The sequence below is a fragment of the Pelophylax lessonae genome (assembly GCF_965119305.1).
Source record: "Pelophylax lessonae genome assembly, chromosome: 8".
Taxonomy (NCBI): domain Eukaryota; kingdom Metazoa; phylum Chordata; class Amphibia; order Anura; family Ranidae; genus Pelophylax; species Pelophylax lessonae.
In genome coordinates, this window is record NC_138775.1 from 51,057,428 (window position 1) to 51,081,652 (window position 24,225).

A 24,225-nucleotide genomic window follows, 5' to 3' on the forward strand; every position below is an offset into this window, starting at 1 on the left:
TGATCTGTAGCAAATATCAAATCTCCTACAAGATTTTGGGACTGCCCTGCCATGCCCCCTTTATGTCCTTCACATAATCCCAAAACATAGACATCTCTCTCTTTGAAAACCCAGCTGCTGTCCTTTTGAAACCAACACCTCTATCCAGGAAACCTTGTAAATAAATCTCTCCTTTAACATGTTCTAAATGCAGCTAGAGCCTGTATCCTTAGTATGAGGAAACAACAATCCCCACCTACTGTAGCTCAATGGTTTGCCAGAGTGAACGACAAACAATGTATAGAGCAACTTACCTCTGCCTTAAGGAAGAAATCTGAGGAACATAGCGTAGATTGCTCTATTAGGATGTACATATTTCGATTCTCCAATGAATATCCCCAGTACTGATAAGCTCTCTTCTATATTATCCCTCTCCATGGTAGGAGATATTCCCCCATCCATCCCCTCCTTTCCAAGAGATGTGGAATTGACAATTTATGGTTCTTGTACTATAATATGCATGTCAACTTATGTTTATTTATTTAACTATGACTATATACACTGTTCTTTTCTACTGCCAGACATGATGTATCTTGTCTATAAGGTAAATCTGGACCTTTTACAGTATATTCATTCCCCTTATGCGGCTTCAGTTTTGCCAGTCTTAAGCAGTGTTTTGTCTACACATACACTTTAAATAACCTGACCGGTAGAAGGACCTGCTTTGTTTCTGTTTAATTGCCGCTAGGGATGGGCTGTGTGTTTGAGTCGACTGGAACATCAGCTGTTCGTGTGTTCAGCGAACAAATGGGGCGTTCGGCGGGAACCTGACCTGTATGTTTTGGCCAGTCACAGCACAATGTACTGTGAGAGCCATGATTGGCCAAAGACAGAGTGCCTTTGGCCAATCATGGCTCAGGGGCTAAGTCCACGCCTTACACTATATAAGACTGCTGCTTACACAGCAGCCGTGTGTAGTGTGTGACCATGGAGATTAGGCAGGTAGTTAGTGCATAGTGTGTTTAGTGAGTTTAGTGCAGTCAGTGTAGTGTACAGGCATACCCCACTTTTAGTACACAGTGGGACCAGAGCATGTATGTAAAAAGAAAATGCACATAAAGTGATGCAATACCTTTTTTTACTTCTCAATGCATGTACTGCATTGCAATAGACATTTACAGGCATAAATGATTATCTAGACAAGCTAGTCAACCCCAAAATATATATGTTGTAGTCCTGGGCCCCCTCTCAGAGCCCCCTATGTTTGGTGTCCCTGTCACTTATGGTTCGGGAGCAGTGCCATGTGACTCTGACCAAGATTTCCCATAGACACCAATGTTAAAGACCGGGAGCAGTGCCATGCCATGCTAACTAAGATTTCCCATAGACGCCAATGAGCACTGAAAAAGCTGAAAATTGGTCTGGGCAGGAAGGGGGTGAAAGTGCCCTGTATTTAAGTGGTTAAGGGGAACCCTATGACAGAAAAAATTAAATTAAAACAGTGTGTGGTTCCCTTCAAAGGACCTGGTATAGATTTTAAGGGGAACTCCATGGCAAAATAAAAACAAAAACGCTGTGGGGTGCCCCCTAAAATCCATACCATACCCTTTGGGTCTGGTACAGATTTTAAGGGAAACTCCACCCCATAATTTAAAGAAAATACAGCATGGGGTACATACCAAGCCATTATCTGAGCATGCAGCCTGGCAGGCCAGGAAAGGGGGGGGCGAGCGAGCGCACCCCCTCCTGAACCATACCAGGCCGCTTGCCCTCAACATAGGAAGGGCGCTTCCCGACAACCAGAGCCCCCCCCTGCCCCAAAACTTCCACTCCCCCATGTTGAGGACATGTGGCCTAGTATGGTTCAGGGGGGCACTCACTTGTCCCCCCCTTTCCTGACCTGCCAGGCTGCATGCTCGGATAAGGGTCTGGTATGGATTTTGGGGGGACCCTATGCCATTTTTTTAAAAATTTGGTGTGGGGTTCCCCTTAAAACCCATACCAGATCCAAAGGGCCTGGTATGAACTAGGGGGGACCCTACGCTTGTTTTTTTTTTTTTCTTGTTTTTTTAATCTGTATTGCCAGGACATTACAGCCACGAGCAAGTTTAAATTACATTTTTTCTTTAGAAATATCAGCATTGCTGCGGCAGGCTCTATACATTGTATGGATGCACCACTTTACAGGCAGACCAAGGGGATCCCCCAGGCACGATAATTAAAGAAATTTTTCATTTTTATTGTTTCACTTTAAGCATCATTAAAATCACTGCTTATTTAAAAAAAAAAATGTTTGAATTGATTGTCCCCCAGGGCAGTACCCAGGTCTCCATACACTTTTTATGGCAATAACTTGCATATAAGGCTTTAAAATTAGGACTTTTGATTTTTCATGTTTGTGCTGCATAGACTTAAATAGAGTTTGCATGTTCGCTAGAACTTTTTCCCTGTTCGAGATGTGGTGGTTTGAACCGAAAAGGGGGGTGTTAGGCCCATCCCTAATCACCGCTAGATACCTGTATGTGATCGCTAGACATTGGAGGTCAATGATTGCCCTGATTGCTGAGCAGTTCAGTTTACTGAACTCTCACGTGTTTGGAAGAACTGATGGCATAATACCATGCTATTTACTCTTATATAGCTACGTTGTCTGTAAGCCTTTTCAGACTCCCCACAATTCAAATCCAACTTCCTACAGCCAAAGGTACTACTAGTCATATTGATGTCAAGGTGCCTATTCCTCCTGAACACCCAACTACCCCATCCACAGGGGGTCTCTCCCCCTTTTTTCTCCCCTTCTCTACTATCTTCTCTTTGATCTGTTAATTTTCTCACCTTTACTGATGGTCATATCTTCTACCTGACCTGCGAAAGTTGAGTTACTTCCTCTTCCTCCCATAATGCTTTTTTCTTTCTTTACACAATTAATGTAACGTTTTGATGGCAATGGATCATAGACTTCCATTTCTGTTTCTACATTTTCTATTTCTGTACTGAATTTAAAAAAAGAAGAAAACATTCTTAAAAAAATGTATATTACCCTCAGACATCTAATATCTGTTGGCGCTGTCGGGAATCTGAGGGTGCCCTACTTAAGATTTTTTTGGGAATACCTAAAGTTGAGTGAATTTTGGGACATACTGTAGTTGAACTTACAGTTAAAGTTCTAATGGGTGTGTCCTTTGGGAGGAATCCAATGGTAGATCTGCTCCATTATACACCGTTATCTAATAAAAGGTACAAAACTTCCCTGTTAAAAAATCTCCTAATGGCTGCAAAGGCTTTTATACCAGCACTTTGGAAGAGCACAGTCCCTCCAAACGAATGCCACTGGTTGGCTAGAATCACGGAAATTTAAGAAATGGAAAACCTTACTATGTTAATGAAGGAACAGAGAGAGAAATATTGGAAGATTTTGACCCCTCTTCTTTTCAATAAAGACCAGTCCTTTCCAGCTTTACAGGGGTAATTTTCTGCCCCTAGCTCTTTGTCTTGCCATCTGGAACCTCTGGTTGGTGGTCAGGCGAGGAGGGGGATCCGACTCCCCTTTTCTTCCTATGCTCAGGTACCCCTGCTCCCCTCCCCCCTCCCCCCCTTAATCCCTGACTCTTTTTTCTGTTACCCTCAACCCCATGTGTTTTTTTTTTCATTTGCTCCTTCCCCTGCCTTTTTATTCTCTAAAAGCATCTGCCTCTACTCTTGTAAAAACTTAAGAAAATTCTGGGAACAGCAGTTGCCAAGATGTTAGCAGTATACTGCAAAGAATGGCTTTATAAATACATATTTCTACATCCATGTAATCGTGATGTACGGATGCGATATGTTCACATATTTAACTATGTTGAATACCGCTGTATGCACACAATTTTGATTCTGTAACCTCTTGGAGACTTGGCAATGTTGCTTCCCCTATATAAATAAAGAATTAAAAAACATTACCGGCTCTTACAAATTTTGAGGATAGATTACTCCATAGTGTCTGCAGCAGAGCCAGAAAGGTCAGTAATGACTTGTTGTAAAGCTATTTTACTGCTTGTTATGAATATATGCAAAGTTTAAAGTATATAGTCTAGCCACATACAGTATTTAGTTTAAGGTGTTAAGTTACCAAAGAAAGGATTTTTTTTTTTTTTTTTGCCTCATTCAGCTGGCAGGTCATGAAAATGTATCATCCCATTGCTGTCTCATTAGAATAACATCCCAAAATTGGCTGCTCGATATGTGCATCATTTAAATATGTCAACTCACACAAAGTAGAGCCTAAAAATTGAAAGTATCTTAATTATTAAAAGTTTTTTATTTTTCCTTGAGCATCCAGACATTCCAATCATAAGATATAATGAGATGCAAATTATATTCCAACAAATGCAAAATTAATTTTCCGTCTTGTGGGTGGTATTAAACAATCTGTTGTCATCATTTAAATTACAGTATGCTAACAAAAGTAATTTCGTAAGAGTTATATTCACGTCTTTTAATTTATACAAATATAACAAATGCTTATGCGCTTGATTACTATGATCATTTTATAAAATGTGTCTTTAGTCTAACTGTGTAAAAACAGAAGTCTTCTTAATAAAGTAGAACTTCACTTTCTTAATCAACACTATCTTTAAACCTTATGCTGCTAGCATTAGTAAATAGATAGGAAAGAGTATCATATTTGCTTGTTTAATCCTTTTTTTCACATTTCTTCAGCTACTTCCTGCTTTCCATGCCTAGGCAAATGATGTCATACATACTAGGAGTCTTTAGGGGGGAGGAGAGATTTTCTCAGCTAAATACACCCTGCTGCCTACACATACCTGAACTAAGGGCAGATAGATTCCAGGAAGTAAATGCTACATAAATAATCTGCCCTCACTCAATATGGGCACAGACAGAAATGGTAGGGTGTTTTTTTCAAAATGATTGATCAGCAAAATAAGGTATGGAGACATGGAAGGATGGATGAATGTACTTTGAAATACTAAAAATGAATTAAATAGCGTTTTTGGTATGTGGTGCTCAAATGTAGTTCTGCTTTATTGATACAATTATAAAAGGGGACTAGTTAAATATGGGAAGCTAAACTAAGGGAGAAGTCTTTTTGGCTGCTAAAGTCTATCATCAGGTCAATGGATATTAAGCATAGTTCAGTTTAACCATGCTCAATGTGAGCGCACCCTTAAATTCTCCTTACCCAACAATGTTAAAATACTCTACCATTACACAATGGGCAGGGCAAGGGTACATCATATTAATTAATAAAACATTGTCTATCTTGGTTTTTACCTAAGTGAGCAGCAGCTTCAGGTAGCACTGGTTTACACATTAGCGCAGGTTTTAAGTTAATATTTTTATACACATCATATTAATTAAAACCATTATGGTCTTGAAATAAATAGGGCACAATAAAAAGGAAAAAAACGAAAAAAAATCACATCATGGGAGAGTAATAAAAAAATAAATAACAAAAAGTTAACACTGTCGGGATTTGAAACTGTATCATTTTAATTGTGGACTCACATCTCATCTATAATTCAACCCTTAGGGGATCCTGACCTGCAATTTAAATATCCACAGGACTTTATTTTCGAAAAGTCTCTTGCACATGTCGCCACTCTAGGGAGAGGTTAAGTCCTCTCAATACTGTGAAATATAAATGAGAAGATGTCCTCCATGTTCATTTAAGTAAGGGTGGGACACATTAGAGTAGTGTGAGGCAGAAGAATTTTGTTCCCCACAATAATGTTTGATTTTGGAGGTGTCTGGTGGTACACCTTGCGTATTGGACATTATATTTTACATCAAAAATGACAACCCATATCCCTTGTCCTCCAGCATATGAAATGATGGAGGGGGGAAATTTCACCAAACATCACCAAACCTATCACCTTAGTTTGATAGGATCACTGCAATACCCCACATCTGAAAGACCCCTTAGTAGACAACAACATAGACTTATTCTTTCTAGAAGAAGCCTAAAACAGAGAAGGGGACAACATCAAACAGACACTACATGAGAAAGACATTGTTCCACATGTCACCCCCATACTCATCCACCACAGTGCATAGCCTTGATTTTCCATTACAGGATTACATTAGTAAGGCAAAGCAGACAACACCACACAGCGACTCCTTCATTATTGTTTTATGAAACACACATTCTTGCCAAACAGAAACAGTAGCTCACGCATTTTAGCCTAAGGACCTTAATCATAGCTTAGTTACTCCATACCTCATACAGTGATCCTATTCTCATCACATAAGGGCAGCCCTTGGTGACATTAACCAGCTTATGCATCTATGAAAAGTGATGGAACACCAAGACAAAGGTGGAATGCAATACCAAAAATTATTATTATTTTTTTTTTTTACTAATCAACTCCTTATATTCACCCTGCTGCAAAGGGTGACATCAACAGATTTTGAAATCTAACAGTGGGATTACTCTTTAGCATATGGTAAGTAGTGGACTACTTAAATTAAACTAAATTGCCTTTAATTCTCAGCTTTATAATCACTGGTATTAAAGATGAGAGCAACACCACCCTTCTCAGTATTTCTAATTATAATTAGTTTATTTTCCTTAAAGAAGAACTAAACCTTCCTATCCTTTTCAACCAAGGAGGCTGCCATCTTAGCCTCTGTTTGATCTGCAACTGCCATGATCCTGCACATGTGATCAGATATAACTCCAGCCATTTGATGGCTTGACAGTCTGGTTGAAAGCACAACCAATGTAAAAGTTAGCATTCCCAGCATGTCGGGAATGTAACTTTTTTTGAAACCATTACATTGATGAGTTAAGTTCTGCTTTAGGGGTTTGGATGGCTATTTGCTCTGCTCCTGTAATACGAAAATTACCAATAATCAACTTATTTTTCAGCTGCAAGAGCTCTCTTTCCACTGTGTCCTGGAATGCATCGATTGCTATGCTTCTTGCCTCAACAAGATAAAAAAAAAGTGCCCCATATATGGTATCTGAGATTACTTGTCACACTAGGTAACAGACTTTGAAGGCAGTGACCAAGGCACAACAGAGCCCGCAATTTACCCCTTGTACAATCACTGATATAGCTGCATGTAAACAAACCCATGGGTACAATAGCAATTTTGATTTTATTTCGTTTTTTAAGTAAGAGTGCAGATTATATTGTAGAAGCAATTTTGGTTCTACAGTATATTTTTCTGTGCCAAACATTTAGGAACCCCCTCCTTTGTCCCCAGGCTCCTTGGAGTCTGAGACTGAAAAAAGACATCAGGATAGTTAGTGGGAAGAGATGCAGAGGCGTCAGTTCATAGCCAGGAAAGCTGGATTAAGCATCTGATTGAGGACACTGCTTCCTTGTTTAGCTTGAGTGCCCTGATTGCAGAGAAGGCATTAGGGGCCCGAAAGACCATGGAAGTTTCCATACATTCATAGTTTGGACAGTTTCTATAGTTTCCATACTTGTCACTCAAAAGAGTGCTATCACATGGAGGGCTGATCGCCCTCTTGTGATAGCTATGATAGCAAAAAAGTTAAATGGGAAGTATGGCCAAAGATTTTTTGCCATACTTCTATGGATCACAGAAGTGCAGTTCGTTCTGCACTCCTGTAACCTGTTTTCAGCAGGCTGCAGGCCATTGTGGGCTGATTTCACTCAGACGGTCCAGGCTCCGGAAAGATCCTGACTAAATGATCGGGATCCACCCAGATGCTGGGGAAGGGGGGGGGGGGAGCAGAGAGCCGGTGACTGACAGGCCCGGCTCTCTGTTTAGAGTAGAGGGGGGATCTGAGCAATCGGCGGTGTTAGATCGCTCAGTTCTCACTGCAGAGTCGGTGGGGGATGAACTTTGAAAGTAAAACTCAGGGCCAGTTCACACCATAGAAACTTAGTCTGTGTACATCCCGGGTGATTTTCTGAATGCATGTTTTTTATGTGTTTTTGATGCGCTTCCGGTGCATTTTTGCCCTCTATTCTATTTTTCTTTACCCTAAATGGGGACGTGTGCATTCCAGTGTGTTTCTGTTGCATTTTTCATGTGTTTTATCGTGTTCCAGTACAGTTCAGTGCATGATCTTCTACTTTTTTTCTTGAACTGGAACTGACCTCACTGATGTGAACTACGCCATTGGAAACCATATAACCTACTATCCATGCATTTCTGATGCAGAAAAACCGCACTGGACTGCATGTGGTGTAAACTGGCTTTAAAGGCAACGTTCTTTTTTCTGAGATGGATTAGAACACCTGTCAATTTTTATTGATGTCTGTACCCCCGTTAGGGAGATGAACCCTCTCCATTTGTCCTGTTTACCATTATCATTAAATGTGATAGTAAAAGAAATTCTCAAATTTTGGGTTGTTCCAAGAAAAGTAATAGAGGGGAAATCTTACACACTAGTTCTGTTGATCCCCAGGAATTCCCCTAACTTGCAGGGATTTCATCTAACTTCCTCTTTTGGATATGGGACAGGTCGTGAAGGTAAATCTCCCTAATGGGATACAGATGGTAAAAATAAATCTTACAAGGTTTATAACCCTCCCTTACTTTATCCAAAACAAAAAAAAAAAAAAAAGGTTTTAGTAGTAGCAGTGGTCCCCAAACTGCAGCCAACTGCAGGACTTTGGTTGTTCTAAACTGGCTCCTGGGCAATTATTTCTCCTTTTAAAACCCATGATAGGACAATGTTCCTCCTAAAAACAACAATGGTGGGGCACTATTTATCTCACCAATATCAACAATGGGACATTATTTATTTTCACTGACACCATTGACACCAACAATGTGGCATGTCCTTCAACTAACCACAGGTACTATTCCACTTTTTCCTCCCACTGCTCATAAGCCCTTCTTCCAGTGACCACTGAGCCAGGGACACTGGTATCTGCTACTGACCTTTGACATCAAGGCATTTTCTACTTCCTTCTTCCCTCCATAACTACCCCTGTCAGGATACTTCTAAGGGCACCCCCTTGTCCTGAGGGGCTGGTAAGTATTCACTTTTCTTATAATGGGGATTTTATGATCTACACCACAGAACATCCTTATTATTAGTGTCTTTTATGTGTGGCCCAAGAAAATTCCTCTTATTCTAATGTGGCCTAGGAAGGTCAAAAGATTGGACACCCCTGTGTTTGTATTGCTGTATATGTACTTGTTGGGAAGTTCCCCTCACTGCCTCTCCCAGTGACATGTTATTTGCAGGAAATTTGACCAAGGGGAGCCCAGACAGCAGTGGAAACCCACTACAGCAGATGTTGTAATCCACTCGTACATTTAAAAAAAAAAAAAAAAATTGCTTAAAGACACACTTTAATGAGAGTGCACACATTGTTAAAACATGGGCTTTAACACAACCCTTACTAATGCACCATGCACACTGCAGTGCATTGCAGTGCCATTCACTTTGAAAGCCACCAAAATGCATCTCAAGACTACTGCTATGCTACAGTGCACATTACATCCAAACAAATGCAGCAGGACCTATTTTTTAATGCAACTAGATGCCTAAAGCAACTCCTCTAAATGCACAAAAGCGTGTGCAAATGTGCTACTGGGCTCTGGTAGGAATGGGTTCCTACACTTTTCAAACCAAATAGCCCCCCCCCACTTCATTGCAGCACTCTCACTATGGTTTACACTCACCTACAATCTCATCAATGGGAGATATTTACTGTGTGGTCTGCCTGGTGCCACACAGCCCCTGCCCAAATTCTCAACTTGTACCTGTACATGTGCTCCTCACTGTGCCTCCACTCACTTCAATGGAAATCCCTCCTGGACTATGTGTATATGGGTGTGTGTATGTGTGTGCACTTAAGGTGGAGTTACAGTGACCCTAAACTCTGGCTTAAAAAGAAAAAATAATCTATTCAAGTATGCATTCCTAAAGCGGATCTTCACCTTCTCACAAACTCTATTTTTCTAACCCTGGCTTACCCTGTGGGGGGTTCTCCACAGTTCAGATACTCACCCACCCAGTAGATACAGCATTTTCTTGTGGAGACCCTATTCTCGGCAGCCGTCACTGGGGTCCTACAGCGCTATGTTTTGTGTCTGACATCATCAGGGAGCCCACCGGCTCTTCCGAGTTCAGCCAGGGAGAATGCACCACGAGGCCCGCCCCCCTCCTCTCCTGTGAATTAAACACTAGGGCCTCCTGGGATATGTGACTCACATATTCCAGGAGGCACATCCGACGCAGTACACATAATTTGCATAGGTGAATGTCGTGTATTGGAAGCAGGACTAGTCCCTTTTTCTTGGAAAAGGTTAAAAAAAAAAAGCAATTTTGAGGAAGTCGAGTGGAGGGGTGGGGTGGGGAGGGGAGGGGTCAGGGGGATAGGAGGAACATTCGATCTGAGGGTGAATATTCGCCTTTAAGTCAAAAAAGTCCCTTCTATTTCCCTCAGCCTCCTCCAAAGCTCCAAATTTTCTTTTTCTTTTTTGCTGCTGTGATCTGACTTCCTGTTAGAGGATGGCTACATTCTTTCTCCATGATCCCACTGTATGTAAGAAGGTAGCCACCCTCTCTTGCTTACATCCAACATAGAGGAAAGATTAGGGACTGTGGGATTTGTAGTGTATGTAGAACAGTGCACATGACCGCAACTAACATACACTGCTTGCAACAGAAAGTCTCCCTGTAGCTGCACATTTGAACAATCCCTTCAATCGATGAAGTGGGGCAACCTCAGCCTGGGCTTCGACCAGGCCATGCCCCAAGGCCTCGCCCCATCCCCTCAGAGCTTAATCATGGGGATAACATACACTGCTTGTTCTAAACAAAGAGGGGGAAAAAGAAAAGTCCAGTAGCTCAAGTAGGAAGTTTCAAGGATGCAAAAAAAAAAAAAACACATTAAGAGACAATTTCAAGAAAAATGGATTACAGGGCAATTAAGCAGTGAATGTATATAGATTATTTTTGGAGAATAAGAATATTGTTTAGTGCCACTTTAATTTAAATGCAAATGCATACTTTGTTCTTTAGTTTAGATTCAAGGTTTTCCCTTTAATGTCTCAGTGGGTCAGAACATCAGATTTATTTAAAAAAATGGCAACATTCAAAGTTGCTTCAAAACATAGTTCAGTGTGAGACAGTAACTTATGCACTGATAATTTCCATGTGTTTCATGTGTCTATCAACTCAGCTTTTCTTTAAAAATACCATACCACAGCAACTGTCACTTTCCATAGCACTTATGCTATATTACCTCAGAGCTGCTTCTCATAACACATTCATTAGGCTTATTCCCTGTTAAATTAGTGACAATTCAAGATACTGTCGTGATAGAATGGACATATGGGCAACATTGTATTCAAATATTTGTCAAACTACTTGGTAGTTTTTATAATGTGCTGTCCAGTTAAAGGATATGTAAACCCAAAAAGAAAAATGAAATATATTACAGCTTATCAGTCCAAAGATGGGGTGACTGCATTTTTTTAGGCTACATACATCTTTTTTAAGTACAGAAAATACTTGCCAGATTTTCTGTCTTTGTCAATTATGTGCACTGAATTGATATCTCAATAATATACACTTTCCCAGCTACTATCCTCTTTGAATCACTGTTACACTTTATTACCAAAAGTATTGGGACGCCTGCCTTTACACGCACATGAACATTAATGGCATCCCAGTCTTAGCCCGTAGGGTTCAATATTGAGTTGGCCCACCCTTTGCAGCTATAACAGCTTCAACTCTTCTGGGAAGGCTGTCCACAAGGTTTAGGAGTGTGTCTATGGGAATGTTTGACCATTCTTCCAGAAGCGCATTTGTGAGGTCAGGCACTGATGTTGGAGAGATGGCCTGCGTCTAACGGCAGGTGTCCCAATACTTTTGGTAATATAGTGTATGTGATGGAGATGAGGAGAGGAGGAGGTTTATGTAATACACCTTAGAAGAGCAGCGGGAGAAACAACGCTGCAACTTCAAAGATACATTGAAGTGAGGGTTGTCACTCTACAACAAGAAGTAAGTTAGTTGTCCTTAAAACAATATAGAAAAATAGAGTAAAAAAAATGTTACCCCAGTTTGCTCTTCTGAATTAGACTACATATACCTCCACCTCTCCTCATCTTCATTGCAGAGGAGTAGTTCATCAAGGAAGGTAGTGCTTAGAAATCTTAACAACATTAAGATAATAATTCAGGTCACATGAACTTACAAGGACAGAAATTTTGGCTATATGAACATGTATTTTTTTTTGTACTGTACTCACAAAAAATTTGCTTTGCCTAAACACCTAATGCAGTCACCATATCTAAGGACTGGCGAGCTAAGTATATTATTATTTTGTTTTATGGTTTAACTACGCTTTAAAGTAGGTGTTTACAAGGTGGTGGGACCTTCTAAAGGAAGAAAGAACAAAGCCAAAAACTGGGAAAAAAGAACAATGCCAAAAACTAAGCAATCTTATAAAACTCTCAACTAAACTACATCATGCAACGGCCTTATTTACTAAACAACACACACTAATGCTTGTGGCTACACACAGTATAAATATATACTGTATACAGTATAATTTACTAACAAAAAGTAGTTTGATATGGAATATGCACTCCAGTATCTGAACTTATGCCAGCTAAGTCATGATGTGCCTAAAATACTATATTTTGCACAGTTTTGGGTCTTTCTAAGCTGTGGTCTGTCAGATGCGACCTTTTGCTTTCTTTGATCCGGGGTATTACTCCCTCCACTGTCAGCAACAGTGGGGCAAAGTTCCTGCCATTCTTTTCCTCCTACTGACACCAATGATGGAACATTAGAACTCCCACTGACATCAACCATTGGGCACTATTACTCCCACTGACACCAATGCAGCCTGCAGCCTGGTCTGCCTAAAGTTTGAAGGACAGTAAACTAGTCCTTTATTTAGAAAGTTTGGAGACCCCTGCTATATAGGAATAGAACTGCATCACCTGCACAGAGCTAAGATTAAAGAAGACTGTGTAGCTTGATGCATGTGCATTGCTTAGTGTAAGTCAGTCACATTTTTAAATATTTGAACATCAGTGCACAATATGCTAACTAGGATAATGGATTGCAATTGCTATGTGCAGGGCTGCTGTTAGAAATTACAGGGCCCCGTACAGTCTACCTAGCCGCCCCCCCCCCCAATATATCAAGACAATATTTTCACTAAAAATACACTAAAATTATAATTACTGGACACAAACAAACAGAGAACCTGTGTGAATTAGCCCTCTTCAATTGTTTTTTACATTTAAAAAGAAAAATGATATATTTTTAAAAAATTAAAAAAAAATGTACAATTTTTTTACAATTTTTAAAAATAATTTATTACAATGTTTAATTAATATTTTTTTACAATCTGTTATTTTAGTACATGACAGGGAAGCCTGCAGCGCTGCAGGAATTGGGGGAGGGCGGCACAGTGAAAGGTGGCCACGGGGGGGGGGGGGGGGGGGGGATTCAGAAGCAGGCAGAACAGCGCGGGGGGGGTATCAGTGTCGGAGAAGCAAATACAGGAACAATGCCCTGTGTCTCTCCCTGCAGCAGCTGAAAGCTGGCAGGAGGGGGAGAAACTGGATTTTAGCGGCTGCAGAGAGCCCCACAGGGCTTCCTTCTGCAATAGCCCCCTTGCCCGACAGCCCCAATTCCCCGTGCTGTTGGGGCCTCCTGTGTGCCGGGGCCCCCTACAGGAGGACTGGTGCCCCCCCCCCCCCCATCAGCGGCCCTTGCAAGCCCATGATGTAAGCATATTGTAATGATTTATACCTGCTAGTAATTTGGACCCAATGTATTTTAAAGAGAGTTAAAGTGGGTCCTGATTTAATTTTTATATAGATGTCTGTAAATGTCAGAAGTAGCTCTGTTCAAATAAGGGAGCGCATGTATGATATCCATAAACCTCTTTTTTTAAACATATGTTTGTTGAATTTACAATAAAGTAGTGCAATAGTGGCCTCTCTCATCTTAGCAGTACACAACAATATGGTAATAACAAGCTCCACAATGGGTACAGCACATCAAATCACAAGTGACAAATCAGAAAGATATATAAATCCTTTTTTTAAGAATAAAATCCTGGATCTAGAGGGCAAGGGTAAGGGATCTGGAGACTCACAAGTTCCAGATCTTATCAAGCATTTGCAGTTTCTTACTACATTCAAAAGTAAGCTTATAGTGTGAAGGCTAGCATTAATCAATTTCAACCAGGTGTCAGTTGTCGGAAGAGAAGGTCCTTTCCATGATAGCAGAATTGTTCTTGTAGCGTAGAAGGTAAGGATGCACAATAAGCGTTTAGCATAGTTGGAAGCAGGTAGGTCCCCAAAGATGATATGAAGACCCAAAACTGAGGATGTTAAAGTAGTGACTTCTTATGGACAGGTCCATAATGGACAGGTCCAAAAGCAGAGAAGAAAGTCAGCGGTAGCACCACAGCCACAAAAACAAAAAGCTGTTGGGCAGAGGCCCATTTTTTTATAACCTAACAGGTGTGAAGGGACTGTGATGAAACAGCTTCAGTTGCATTACTCCGTCTCTCATTTTTCACAATCGGACCACACTATAGAAGACCTCAATGTTTTAGTTCTTAAAGGGAATTTCAGAACTATCCAGGAAAGGAAAACTTTTGAATTAAGAATGATACTTCTTTTTGACACAAAAAATAACGGCTTAAATTTAGATATGGATTTCCTTACTCATTATCCCACAGTTTTACGACCCCTTCTGTGACTATCCCCCCACCTTTCCCCCCTAAAAAAACTATCGGGTTAGTAAGGGATCAAAAGTGTACCCTAATAGCATGACGAAGTTGGTAATATTAAAAAAAAAAAGTAGTGGGAAGATGAAATTCCTCATGCAATTGGGGATAAGCCTTAGCGCCAGTTCACACTAAGGCTCCGTTTCCACTGCCGCGGCTACGAAGTCATGCTACTTCTAGCGTGACTTCTTAGCGAAAGTAAACTGCGGCTTTCAGTGCGACTTGTTCCTCATTATAGAGGGAAGTCTCACTGAAGCCGGCTCAAAAGTAGTGCACAAACTATTTTGAAGTTGCCGCAACTGAAGTTGCGGCAGTGGAAACGGGCCGAATTGAAATCAATGGCTTTTAACTTGCTGTGCGACTTGACATGTGTCAAGTCGCACAGCAAGTTGCACTAGTGGAAACCGGCACTAAAACATGCTGTGTCTGCGATCTGCAGTGAGTGTCACTGTAAAGGTAATGACACCCCAAATGCAGACAGCAAACGCAGTGTTCGCCTGCACCAGATTGCATGGTACCAAAGTACCATGCAATCCCATTGCAGTGTGAATTTAAAAGTAGTGCATTTCCTACTTTCAAATGAATGGGCTAAAAATGCACTGCACACAAATCACACAGGAATTCCTGGTGTGAACCAGCCCTTAAGCTCCTGCATGACACACAGATGACAGAGAAGTGTAATACTACTAGAGGACTATCGTTGCATATTTGGAATTGTAAGAAGTTCAGGAAGGCAGGGGTTGGACCAGTGTTTTTCAGTCTTTTTTCAGTCAAGGCACCCTTTAAAATTATGGAGAGTCTTCAGGCTCCCCATTCTAATATGTAAAAACTATTCTGATACTTTTACATAATGCAACAACATCACTACATGTAGGATACCCAACGTTAAAGGTGATTTATTCTTATAAAGCAAATATACTTTTGAAAACTGGAAATGACTAATATTCCAATGTTCTCTTCTCCCTCAGTTTTTCTCCATCACTTGGCCCAAAGCTGATGGAGAGAGGCAAGAGAGGGTCAAACAAGGGTGATATGTAGGCAACTGCCATCCTCCTTATCAACCGATGATGTCATTGTTGTAATGGTGTCCAATGAAAACCTGTGGCTTTGAGTAACTAAAAGGCCAGTTTCATTCACCGTTATACAATTTTTGGACAATTTTGAGGCATTTTGCCAAGGCACTCCTAAAGAAATCTGAAATAGGCCTGGTCAATGCATCACAACATACCAAGAATAGTGTATGTAGCATATTTGGCACCACATCACATAGCATGTGGATTAGTGTGTACACTTTTGCAGCACTCCTCAACAGAAAGAGGTGAATAGGCCCTAAATGTCTGTATAATCAAGTTACCATTGGCTTCCAGAGACCCATAGTAATCTATAGGCTGCTGGCTTGATTTTAAGGAAATGTATGCAATAATTCGATCAGTATTTTAAAAATATGATCTTTGAAGTGTTCTCACAACTATTTCTATCATAAATTCTTAAAAAAGAAAAATGATCAATGGGTGTACACATAACACAACAATTTTTTTTTTTTATTTATCCAATGTGAGACAAGGGAGATCCAATGTCAGTCAGGACAAGCACAACAATTGTTCTGGAAAAAATAAACTACCCTTAATGACAGAATTCATTTTAACTCATTTCTCACCATAAATCCCACTGGCACCTGACACAATAAAAATGTTAGCCAGACTGGAGGAAGGAATTAGAAAGCCAGGAATGTGATATTGTGTGTATTGTACATAATTACAGCCCTTTAGAAAGTGTCATATTACTATACAAATGGATCACACAGCCGTAAACACTAACAATTTACTGTACAGCAGCGTCAGTGTATAGCAATAATACCGTCTCCAAAAGTCACAAGGTATGACATGTCTGTGAGCCCTGTAGAAGCCAGACAATCGGGTTTCAGTAATCTAGGAAACTCATTGTCTATGGAGTCATGGGGATGTAAAGGAGAGACGTTGAGACGCAACTTGTGAAAGACAGAAACAAATGAAATGGAGGAAAGTGTGATATATGGGGTGATAATTAAAGATCAATAAAACTAGAAAACCAGGAATCCACCACCTTTCCTTGCCTCAAACAGACAAAAGAAATATTGTCTAGTTATGCCGTTAAAGGCCAACCACTTTGTTTGACAGGCAAAGATTTTTCTATTTGTTATTATTTTTAAGGAATAATTTATTCATTTTATAGCAATAACTAACTCAAAATCACTGTTACATTAATCAAAATGCAAGGTCTGCTCATCAGGTGGACTTATTCTGCTTCTTGTAAAAAAAGCACAGTGTAAAAAAAAGAAATAAAAAAAACCAACCTTCAGCCACTCACCTTACACACCAATAGATTAGGTATGATATCACTGGACCTTCTACTGGAATTCTGGGAATAATGAGGAAACCAAATTCCACAAGAAAGCTATCTGGCTCCATGCAGGGGCACTTATTTTGCGAAATTTAGGATCCTCAGTTTGCCCAGGATCCTGGGAAGAAGGTCCAGTGACACAATCCCTGGCTTGCTATAAGCCACGGTGTAAGGTGAGCCTTTTTATGCATTTTTTAACTCCTCTGAAATTTTTATTTATATAAACCCACACATATATATGTAAGTGTATATACAGTATCTCACAAAAGTGAGTACACCCCTCACATTTTTGTAAATATTTTATTATATCTTTTCATGTGACAACACTGAAGAAATGACACTTTGCTACAATGTAAAGTAGTGAGTGTACAGCTTGTATAACAGTGTAAATTTGCTGTCTCCTCAAAATAACTCACACAGCCATTAATGTCTGGATCCAGTCTCACACTTTCAGAAATAAAAACCTAGCAGATGATCCCCTCTTTACCAGTTTGGTTTTGTTGCACTCTGTGTCCTTCTTGGATAGGCAATCCCTACCCTCAAGAAAAGGTTAATCTACCCAGACCTGACAGCAATAAAACCTCAACAGAAATTCTAACCCATACCCAATATTTCCAATCTAAGAAAATAAAATGTGTCTGGATTTTCATCTTAAAGATCAACAATGTAAATAAAAAGTAAACTTATCACACTCTTGGGTTAACACGGAGACTGCATATGCCATATATAGATATACAATCGAACCCAACACATTCAATGAGTCAGAATTAGCATTTCTGTCAAAAACACATTTTTTTTTGGTAAAGGTAACTTTAGAAAATAAAACTACTGGATTAGTACACAACTAAGTCTAAAGTCAAGTTTTACCTCTTGTCCCATCTCCATACTGCAAAGTTTCGTTGATTGCGCTTTTGCATCAACCATAACATTAAACATGGTACAGATGGACTGCGGCACCCGGAAGTCTGTTGATCGGCTGGTTTTCTGTAATTTTACCTCAAATGCAATTCTAGTCCTGTTCAAAAATAAAAAGATGGCAATATCAAAACACTGCCAGAAAACACACTGTAACAAATTCTAATTTTTAATACATTTACACATTTTCTGCATGTGAGTGGTCAGGTGCAGGGCAGCCATCAGAAATGTTGGGGCCCCTTACACAGATTTAGAACTGGCCACCAACATTCCGCAGGTTTCACCCACTGGCCCTCCCACCAAATCCACTGTGAATGGAGAGGAATACAATTTACACCTTACCAATACTTAGATGTGGTGGCTGCATTTGGCTTTTTATTTTCTGTTTTCCCCTGGTGATCTGGTCAGTAGCACACCTCCAGTAATAGAGTGCCTCCACTCTGGATGAAGGAGCAACAGAGGCACCTTTAGACAGCAGTCTCCAAGACAGCTCGTTCTTTTTAAAAACAAGAGACTTACTAGCAGGATCACCAGGTGAAAATAAAATAAAGAAAACCTAAAAAAGAAAACAAATGCATCCACCACATCTAAGAATTGGTAAGCTGCAATATAATAAATGTTTACTTAGTTTTTTATCCCTTTAAGTGGATAAAGTAATAAAGCCATTCTGGTATACTATTATACATCACATCTGTAGATAGATGATGGGAAGGAAGGGGTTTAATAACCAGACTATAAAAAAAGTCAAATAAAAGCTATTTCCAGTGCTGGCAGGGGGAGAGAGGGAGGCAGGGAGAGAGAGAGGGGGGGAGGGATAGAGAAAGCGAGAGAGAGGGGAGAGGCAGGGAGAGAGAGGGGGTCAGGGAGAGAGAGGGGGGCAGGGAGAGAGAAAGAAAGGGGAGAGAGAGTAGGACGAGAGAGAAAGCGGGGGCAAGAAGAGACAGTGAGGAGAGAGGGGATAGAGAGAGAGAGGGGGTGAGCAAGAGAGAGAGGGGTGAGGGACACAGAGAAAGATGAGAAGGCAGGGAGAGAAAGTGACAAGGAGAGAAAGGAGAGCAGGGAGAGAGAGAGGGGGCAGGGAGAGAGAGGGGGGCAGGGAGAGAGAGGGGGAGCAGAGAGAGAGAGAGAGAGAGAGAGAGAGAAGGGAAGCAGGGAGAGAGGGGGGAGCAGGGAGAGAGAGGGGGCCTGGGGAGAGAGGGGCAAAATGGAGAGAAAGGGGGGCAGGGAGAGAGTTTGGTAGAGAGAGAGGGGGGCAGAGAGAGCTAGGGGGAGCAGGGAGACAGGGGGCAGAGAGAAAAGGGGCAGGGAGAGAGGGAGAGCAGGCTCTGGTCACAGTGCTCACTCACTTGAATGGTCCCCAGGGGCTCTCAGTCAGTGGCTTATCTCAATGTGGCTGTCGGCTCCTTAAACTTCTCTCCCCACATCCCCTTCACAGACGCAGCAGCACACAGGCAGGGAGAAAGGGGCGGGGGAAGGTATGTGTGTAAGAAACTCATGCATGCTGGAGAGAATGGAGCAGTGTGGGGATCCCCTCCTTCCAGGACAGCCGCTTGTCCCGAGCCGCCTGTCACTGTACACTGAGCCCAGGGATGGTCAGGAGGACAGAGCGGCTCAGCGGCCATCAAAGGGAGGGGGAGAGGAGGAGCAAGTGGACTGAACTACGGGTGTTCTGGGGGTGGACATTCATTTCTGCGCCCCTTAAGCATACCAACTGACACCCCCCCCCCCCCCCTGCATGCTGTCAGGTTATTTGGCTGCTGTCTAAATTGCCCCCTGTATGTATCTGTATGCATGTAGGTAGCTCCTTGAGAGTAAGGATTAAAATGAATATACAATATGTAAAGTCAGCTCTATATAAATACCTATAACAAATAAATAAATAAATAATAAACAAGACACTGTCACAGTGTCTGTGAAAGAACTCCATCTGTGACCCACTGATATGCACCTCTCCAGCAACCCGTTACTTTAGCCGGCACAAAATACCCAGTGCTTTTAGATGTGTGACTAACAATTTGTATTTTGTTGCCAGCTGTGAATGAGGAAGAAGTGACAGATGATTATTGGAGTGGTGGGTATCGGTGAGTCAGGGGGCTTTTCACAGATTCTGTTACTTTGGCCTAAATGGCCAAAGTGACTGTGTCTACCCAAAGAAAATCACTGTATTCTCAAAGCATAAGATAATTACATATCATGACTTTCATCACATCCCAAACAACATGAGAAATAACAGAGGATTTGTCATGCAAATTAGTCCAGTATGCCTCCGTAGCCAATAGGGACATCCCGATTTGCTGTCTATAGCACAGTTCTGGCCTAGAAATGTCAAATGTGTGACAAGCAGGACAGCAAGATCAAGATTGTCAGTTCTACCTTACGAAATAATAGTGTATCACTAATAAAATCCCTAATTTGTCTTGGAAAACCACAAATCTGGACCACCATAATTCTTAGTAATTGTCACTATGCCCTGAATTCGCCACTAAATGGGAGGTTCAGATGTATCACAAACTGTGGAAAAAGAGATTTGACACCAACAGCACATAGGCAGATAAGGCCTGTAAATATAACAAATCTTTATATGCTAGGTTTATACTGCTGTAATATGATTTTGATCTGATTTTCCAGTATGTTTATGCAGTGCTGTAATGGATGTAATCAATGGTTACAGTGAAATGCCTATTTCACCTTATGATGCATACCATATTGTGAAGGAAAGTAATGAACACTGTGATGAATTAGGAAAAATGTCTATTTTCCTATGTCTATTTTTTTATAAATGTAAATATGTTTTTTGTACTCCTTACTCAAAATGGCCGTTAGTAGATACTCCCTTTCCCCCCTCCCATCGAGATGGAATCTGTGTGACAAAGATGGCTACTTCACAGAGGACAACACCCAACAAGATAATATTCATAGTTTCTAGGGAGTTTACCTGATAATGGACATAACCAATCAAGAAGCTGCAAGCAAGTAGATAATATTATGCTTATGACGAACTAGCTCATGACACTAACAACAATATATAACCCACTGACGCTGTAGAAATAAAGCAGAAGTATCTTAACTCTGAACTTGGCGTCAGTGTGTGTGATCTTCCTCTGTGTGTGCACACATCCACATCATATCAAATTAGGCCAGGGGCAGATATAATCTCGGACGGTTCTGGTCCGATCCAAAACAGTGCAACTTGGATGCAACTAGGATGTGGTTTTCATATTCTATGGTTCCAAAATTATATTGCACCAGTAGTAGTACAGGAATTTTTCCAAAATCGTGCTGTGCCGAGTTGCACTGATGTAAACGGGCACCTTCAAAAAACTATTTTCCAATTGTCATGCAATTCTGTGCGACTCAAGTCACATCTGAAATTACACTAGCGTGAACGGAGGCTACGTTTCCAGCAGTGAAAAGCTGCAAATGATCACTCTCTCCATCACTCACCACATATAAAATGTGCTCTATAATATAGGAAAGCAAAATTAAAAAAAAAAAGAATCACACATACAGCAAGATTTTTTTTCTCAGTAGAAATATGTTGCCCCTAGGGATGTCAGAATGGAAGGCAGCCAAAAAGAGGGCAAATTAAATATACAACAGCGGAGAGGAAGCACTTTGCTGTAACAACAGTGTCAAAGAGAAAACCAACTCCTATTTTTGCAAACTATGTATAAACACATAGAAAAATAAAAAAAAGGTGTGTAGGAGTTCCATGTCTTGTCATTCGGGAGGATTCTTTCCTGTGCAAAGTAATACTAGAAAAGGAAAAAGATACCACAAACTAAATGAGAAAATATATATCTATTTAAAAAATCTTGATTCATTCGGTGCTCTTTAAAATGTCCCAAATACTGTAAAAATTCAAACATCAAGATGAAAGTGTCAATGGTAAAATTGAAAAGGACTAATCTATTTTCTCACACTAAAAAAATTGTATACAATCTATAGGCATCTTTTCAATGTTCTGCACTTTTAATATCATGTCCAATGTATGCTTAGCTTTAAAGTTCCATTCTGTTTAAAACAACTAGATTATCTGGATTTACGTGAGTCAATATCCTAACACCTTACTGGGAAATACTTGGGTAAGCAACATGCACAGAATGCTGGGAGTGTCGGTGTCTCAGTGTGTGCCTCCAGTCTGCTGACAGAGGTGCTACCTAGAAAGTGCTTTACTAATTCTGGGCACACACAAGCCTTGAGAGCAGCTGGTGGTTTTCGCTTCCTGTTGTGCTCTAATTGCCTCAATGAAGGCTCCATCTGCTCCCTGCGACTTCAAAGGAAAGTCAGGGTGCAAATGGAATCGATCAAGTGCAAACTGGGCTTTAAGCTTCAGCATGCAGAGAGGATAGGTGTGTCTGAGACTAAAGCCGCTGTGGGGAAGAGGAGGGGGGTTCCCTCTATGAATATAAAGAAGGAGAAGTTGAGGACCCAGATCTGACCGATTTCAGTGTCCTTGTATGCAAGAGAACAATATCTTCACAGCACTGACAACCACATCACAGAAGGGATCAATGAAACTCTATATCCCTTGTATGGTAATACACTGTATTATCCTTATAGACTTTTAGATCAGAACTACAATTAAGATTATTTTTCTTTTTGTGATTTGCAGCAGTAGCTAATGTAAGTGCATTAAGATAACTTAAACCATGTCTTGCAACTTTTGAACAGGAACATTTTTTTAAAGGGCAGAATGTGGTATAGATTTCCTCCACAGCCCTAACAAGGCCGCACAGACCACCCTCCCAGCCCCATCACAGTACAGACCCCACCCCCCTCAGCACAGACTCCCCCTTCCAGCCTCTTCTCAGTACAGACGTCTCAACTACAGACCCCCCTCCAGGAGAGATTTCCTCCCTCCTCATCAGTACAGAGCACCTTCCAGTACAGACCATGCCCCTCCCTATCAGTGCAGGCTACCCCCCCCCCACCATTCCAGACCCCTCTTCCAGCACAGACCCCCACTGTCCCCACCAGTACAGATCCCTCTACAGTACAGACATCCTCTCTTCCCACTAATACAGCTCATCCTTCCAGTATAGACCTACGCCATCTCCTCTAGTACAGACACCTCTTCTTCCCCACCAGTAGAGACCAATTTCAGTACAGACCTCCAATTGTCTCATCAATATAGACTCCCTCCAATACAGACCTCCTCCCTCCTCTCTAGTACAGATACCCCCTTCAGTACAGAGCCAACCTTCAGGACAGACCTCCTCCCTCCCCTCCAGTACAGATCTCCTCCATCCAGTGCAGTATCTTTCTCTAGTACAGAGCTCCCCAATACAGACCTCCCTCCTCCACTACAGAACTCCTCCCCCTCTAGTACAGACCCCTTCTGTCCTTCAAGTTCACTTGGCTGGAGCTAAGCAGGAGCTTTCTCCAGCTTTCCACATGAATGAACTGCAGGGAAATTAGCATATGAATGAGCCAATAAAGATAATTTATATGCAAACCACATGATCGGCCCATTCACACACTTGCTCATTCATATGCATATCCCATGGTGATTTGCATAAATATAAGCTGTGGGCACAGTGTACAGGGGCAGAGCCTTTGTGGTACATAAGACAGAAGGAAAAAGGTCAAAATGTGGCATAGTCCTGGATAATCTGGGACTGTTGGGAGGTATGCTAAACTCGAAAAACAAAAATATGATATATTACAACTTACTAGTCCTTAGATATGGTGGCTGCATTTTTTTTCTTTTTTTTCGATTTCAGCAAGTACAGAAATACCTGTTGATCTTGCCAGAAACGCACTGTCCTTGTCACTTCCTGTAAACTGGACTAAAAGCAAATTTTTTTTTTTTTTCTGTAAATGACTTATCTTGGCATCTTCCATGTAATAGAGACGAACAAAGGCAGACATGTTTGTAGCCCACTCCTTGTGACAACTATGGCTCCCTCCAAAGATACAGTAGTGGAGTGAGCATAGCCCCCCAGGGAAAGGGTTATTTACAGGATTACATGGTAAAAATAAGGAAATAAAACCTGAAAAAATAAAAATAAAAATATCTAAGGAGTAGTAAGCTGTAATATATTAGAAAAGGAGGACTATAGAGCTAGCACACACGCGCACATGGTTTGACCATCAACTTTATGTTTATTCCATCTATTTTGCCATGTATACTTCTTCCTAAACTCTCACTTATGTCATCCTCATCTCAAGGGAAAAATACCAATTGTCTTGGAAAATTCAACATTGACTGTTTGACTTTTACCTTAAAACTGAATAGCCAATA

At 41.0% G+C, this 24,225-nt stretch overlaps 1 protein-coding gene across 7 annotated transcripts in view; it reads right to left on the minus strand.

Annotated features, from left to right (window-relative positions):
- The window catches only part of CADPS (calcium dependent secretion activator), a 706,678-nt gene that overhangs the window by 95,172 nt on the left and 587,281 nt on the right, over positions 1-24,225 (minus strand). For all 7 annotated transcript variants that reach the window (XM_082264950.1, XM_082264948.1, XM_082264947.1 and 4 more), the window contains one exon: positions 17,931-18,078. In XM_082264950.1, coding sequence (XP_082121076.1) covers positions 17,931-18,078 — 148 coding nt within the window. The remainder of the gene's footprint in view (positions 1-17,930; positions 18,079-24,225) is intronic.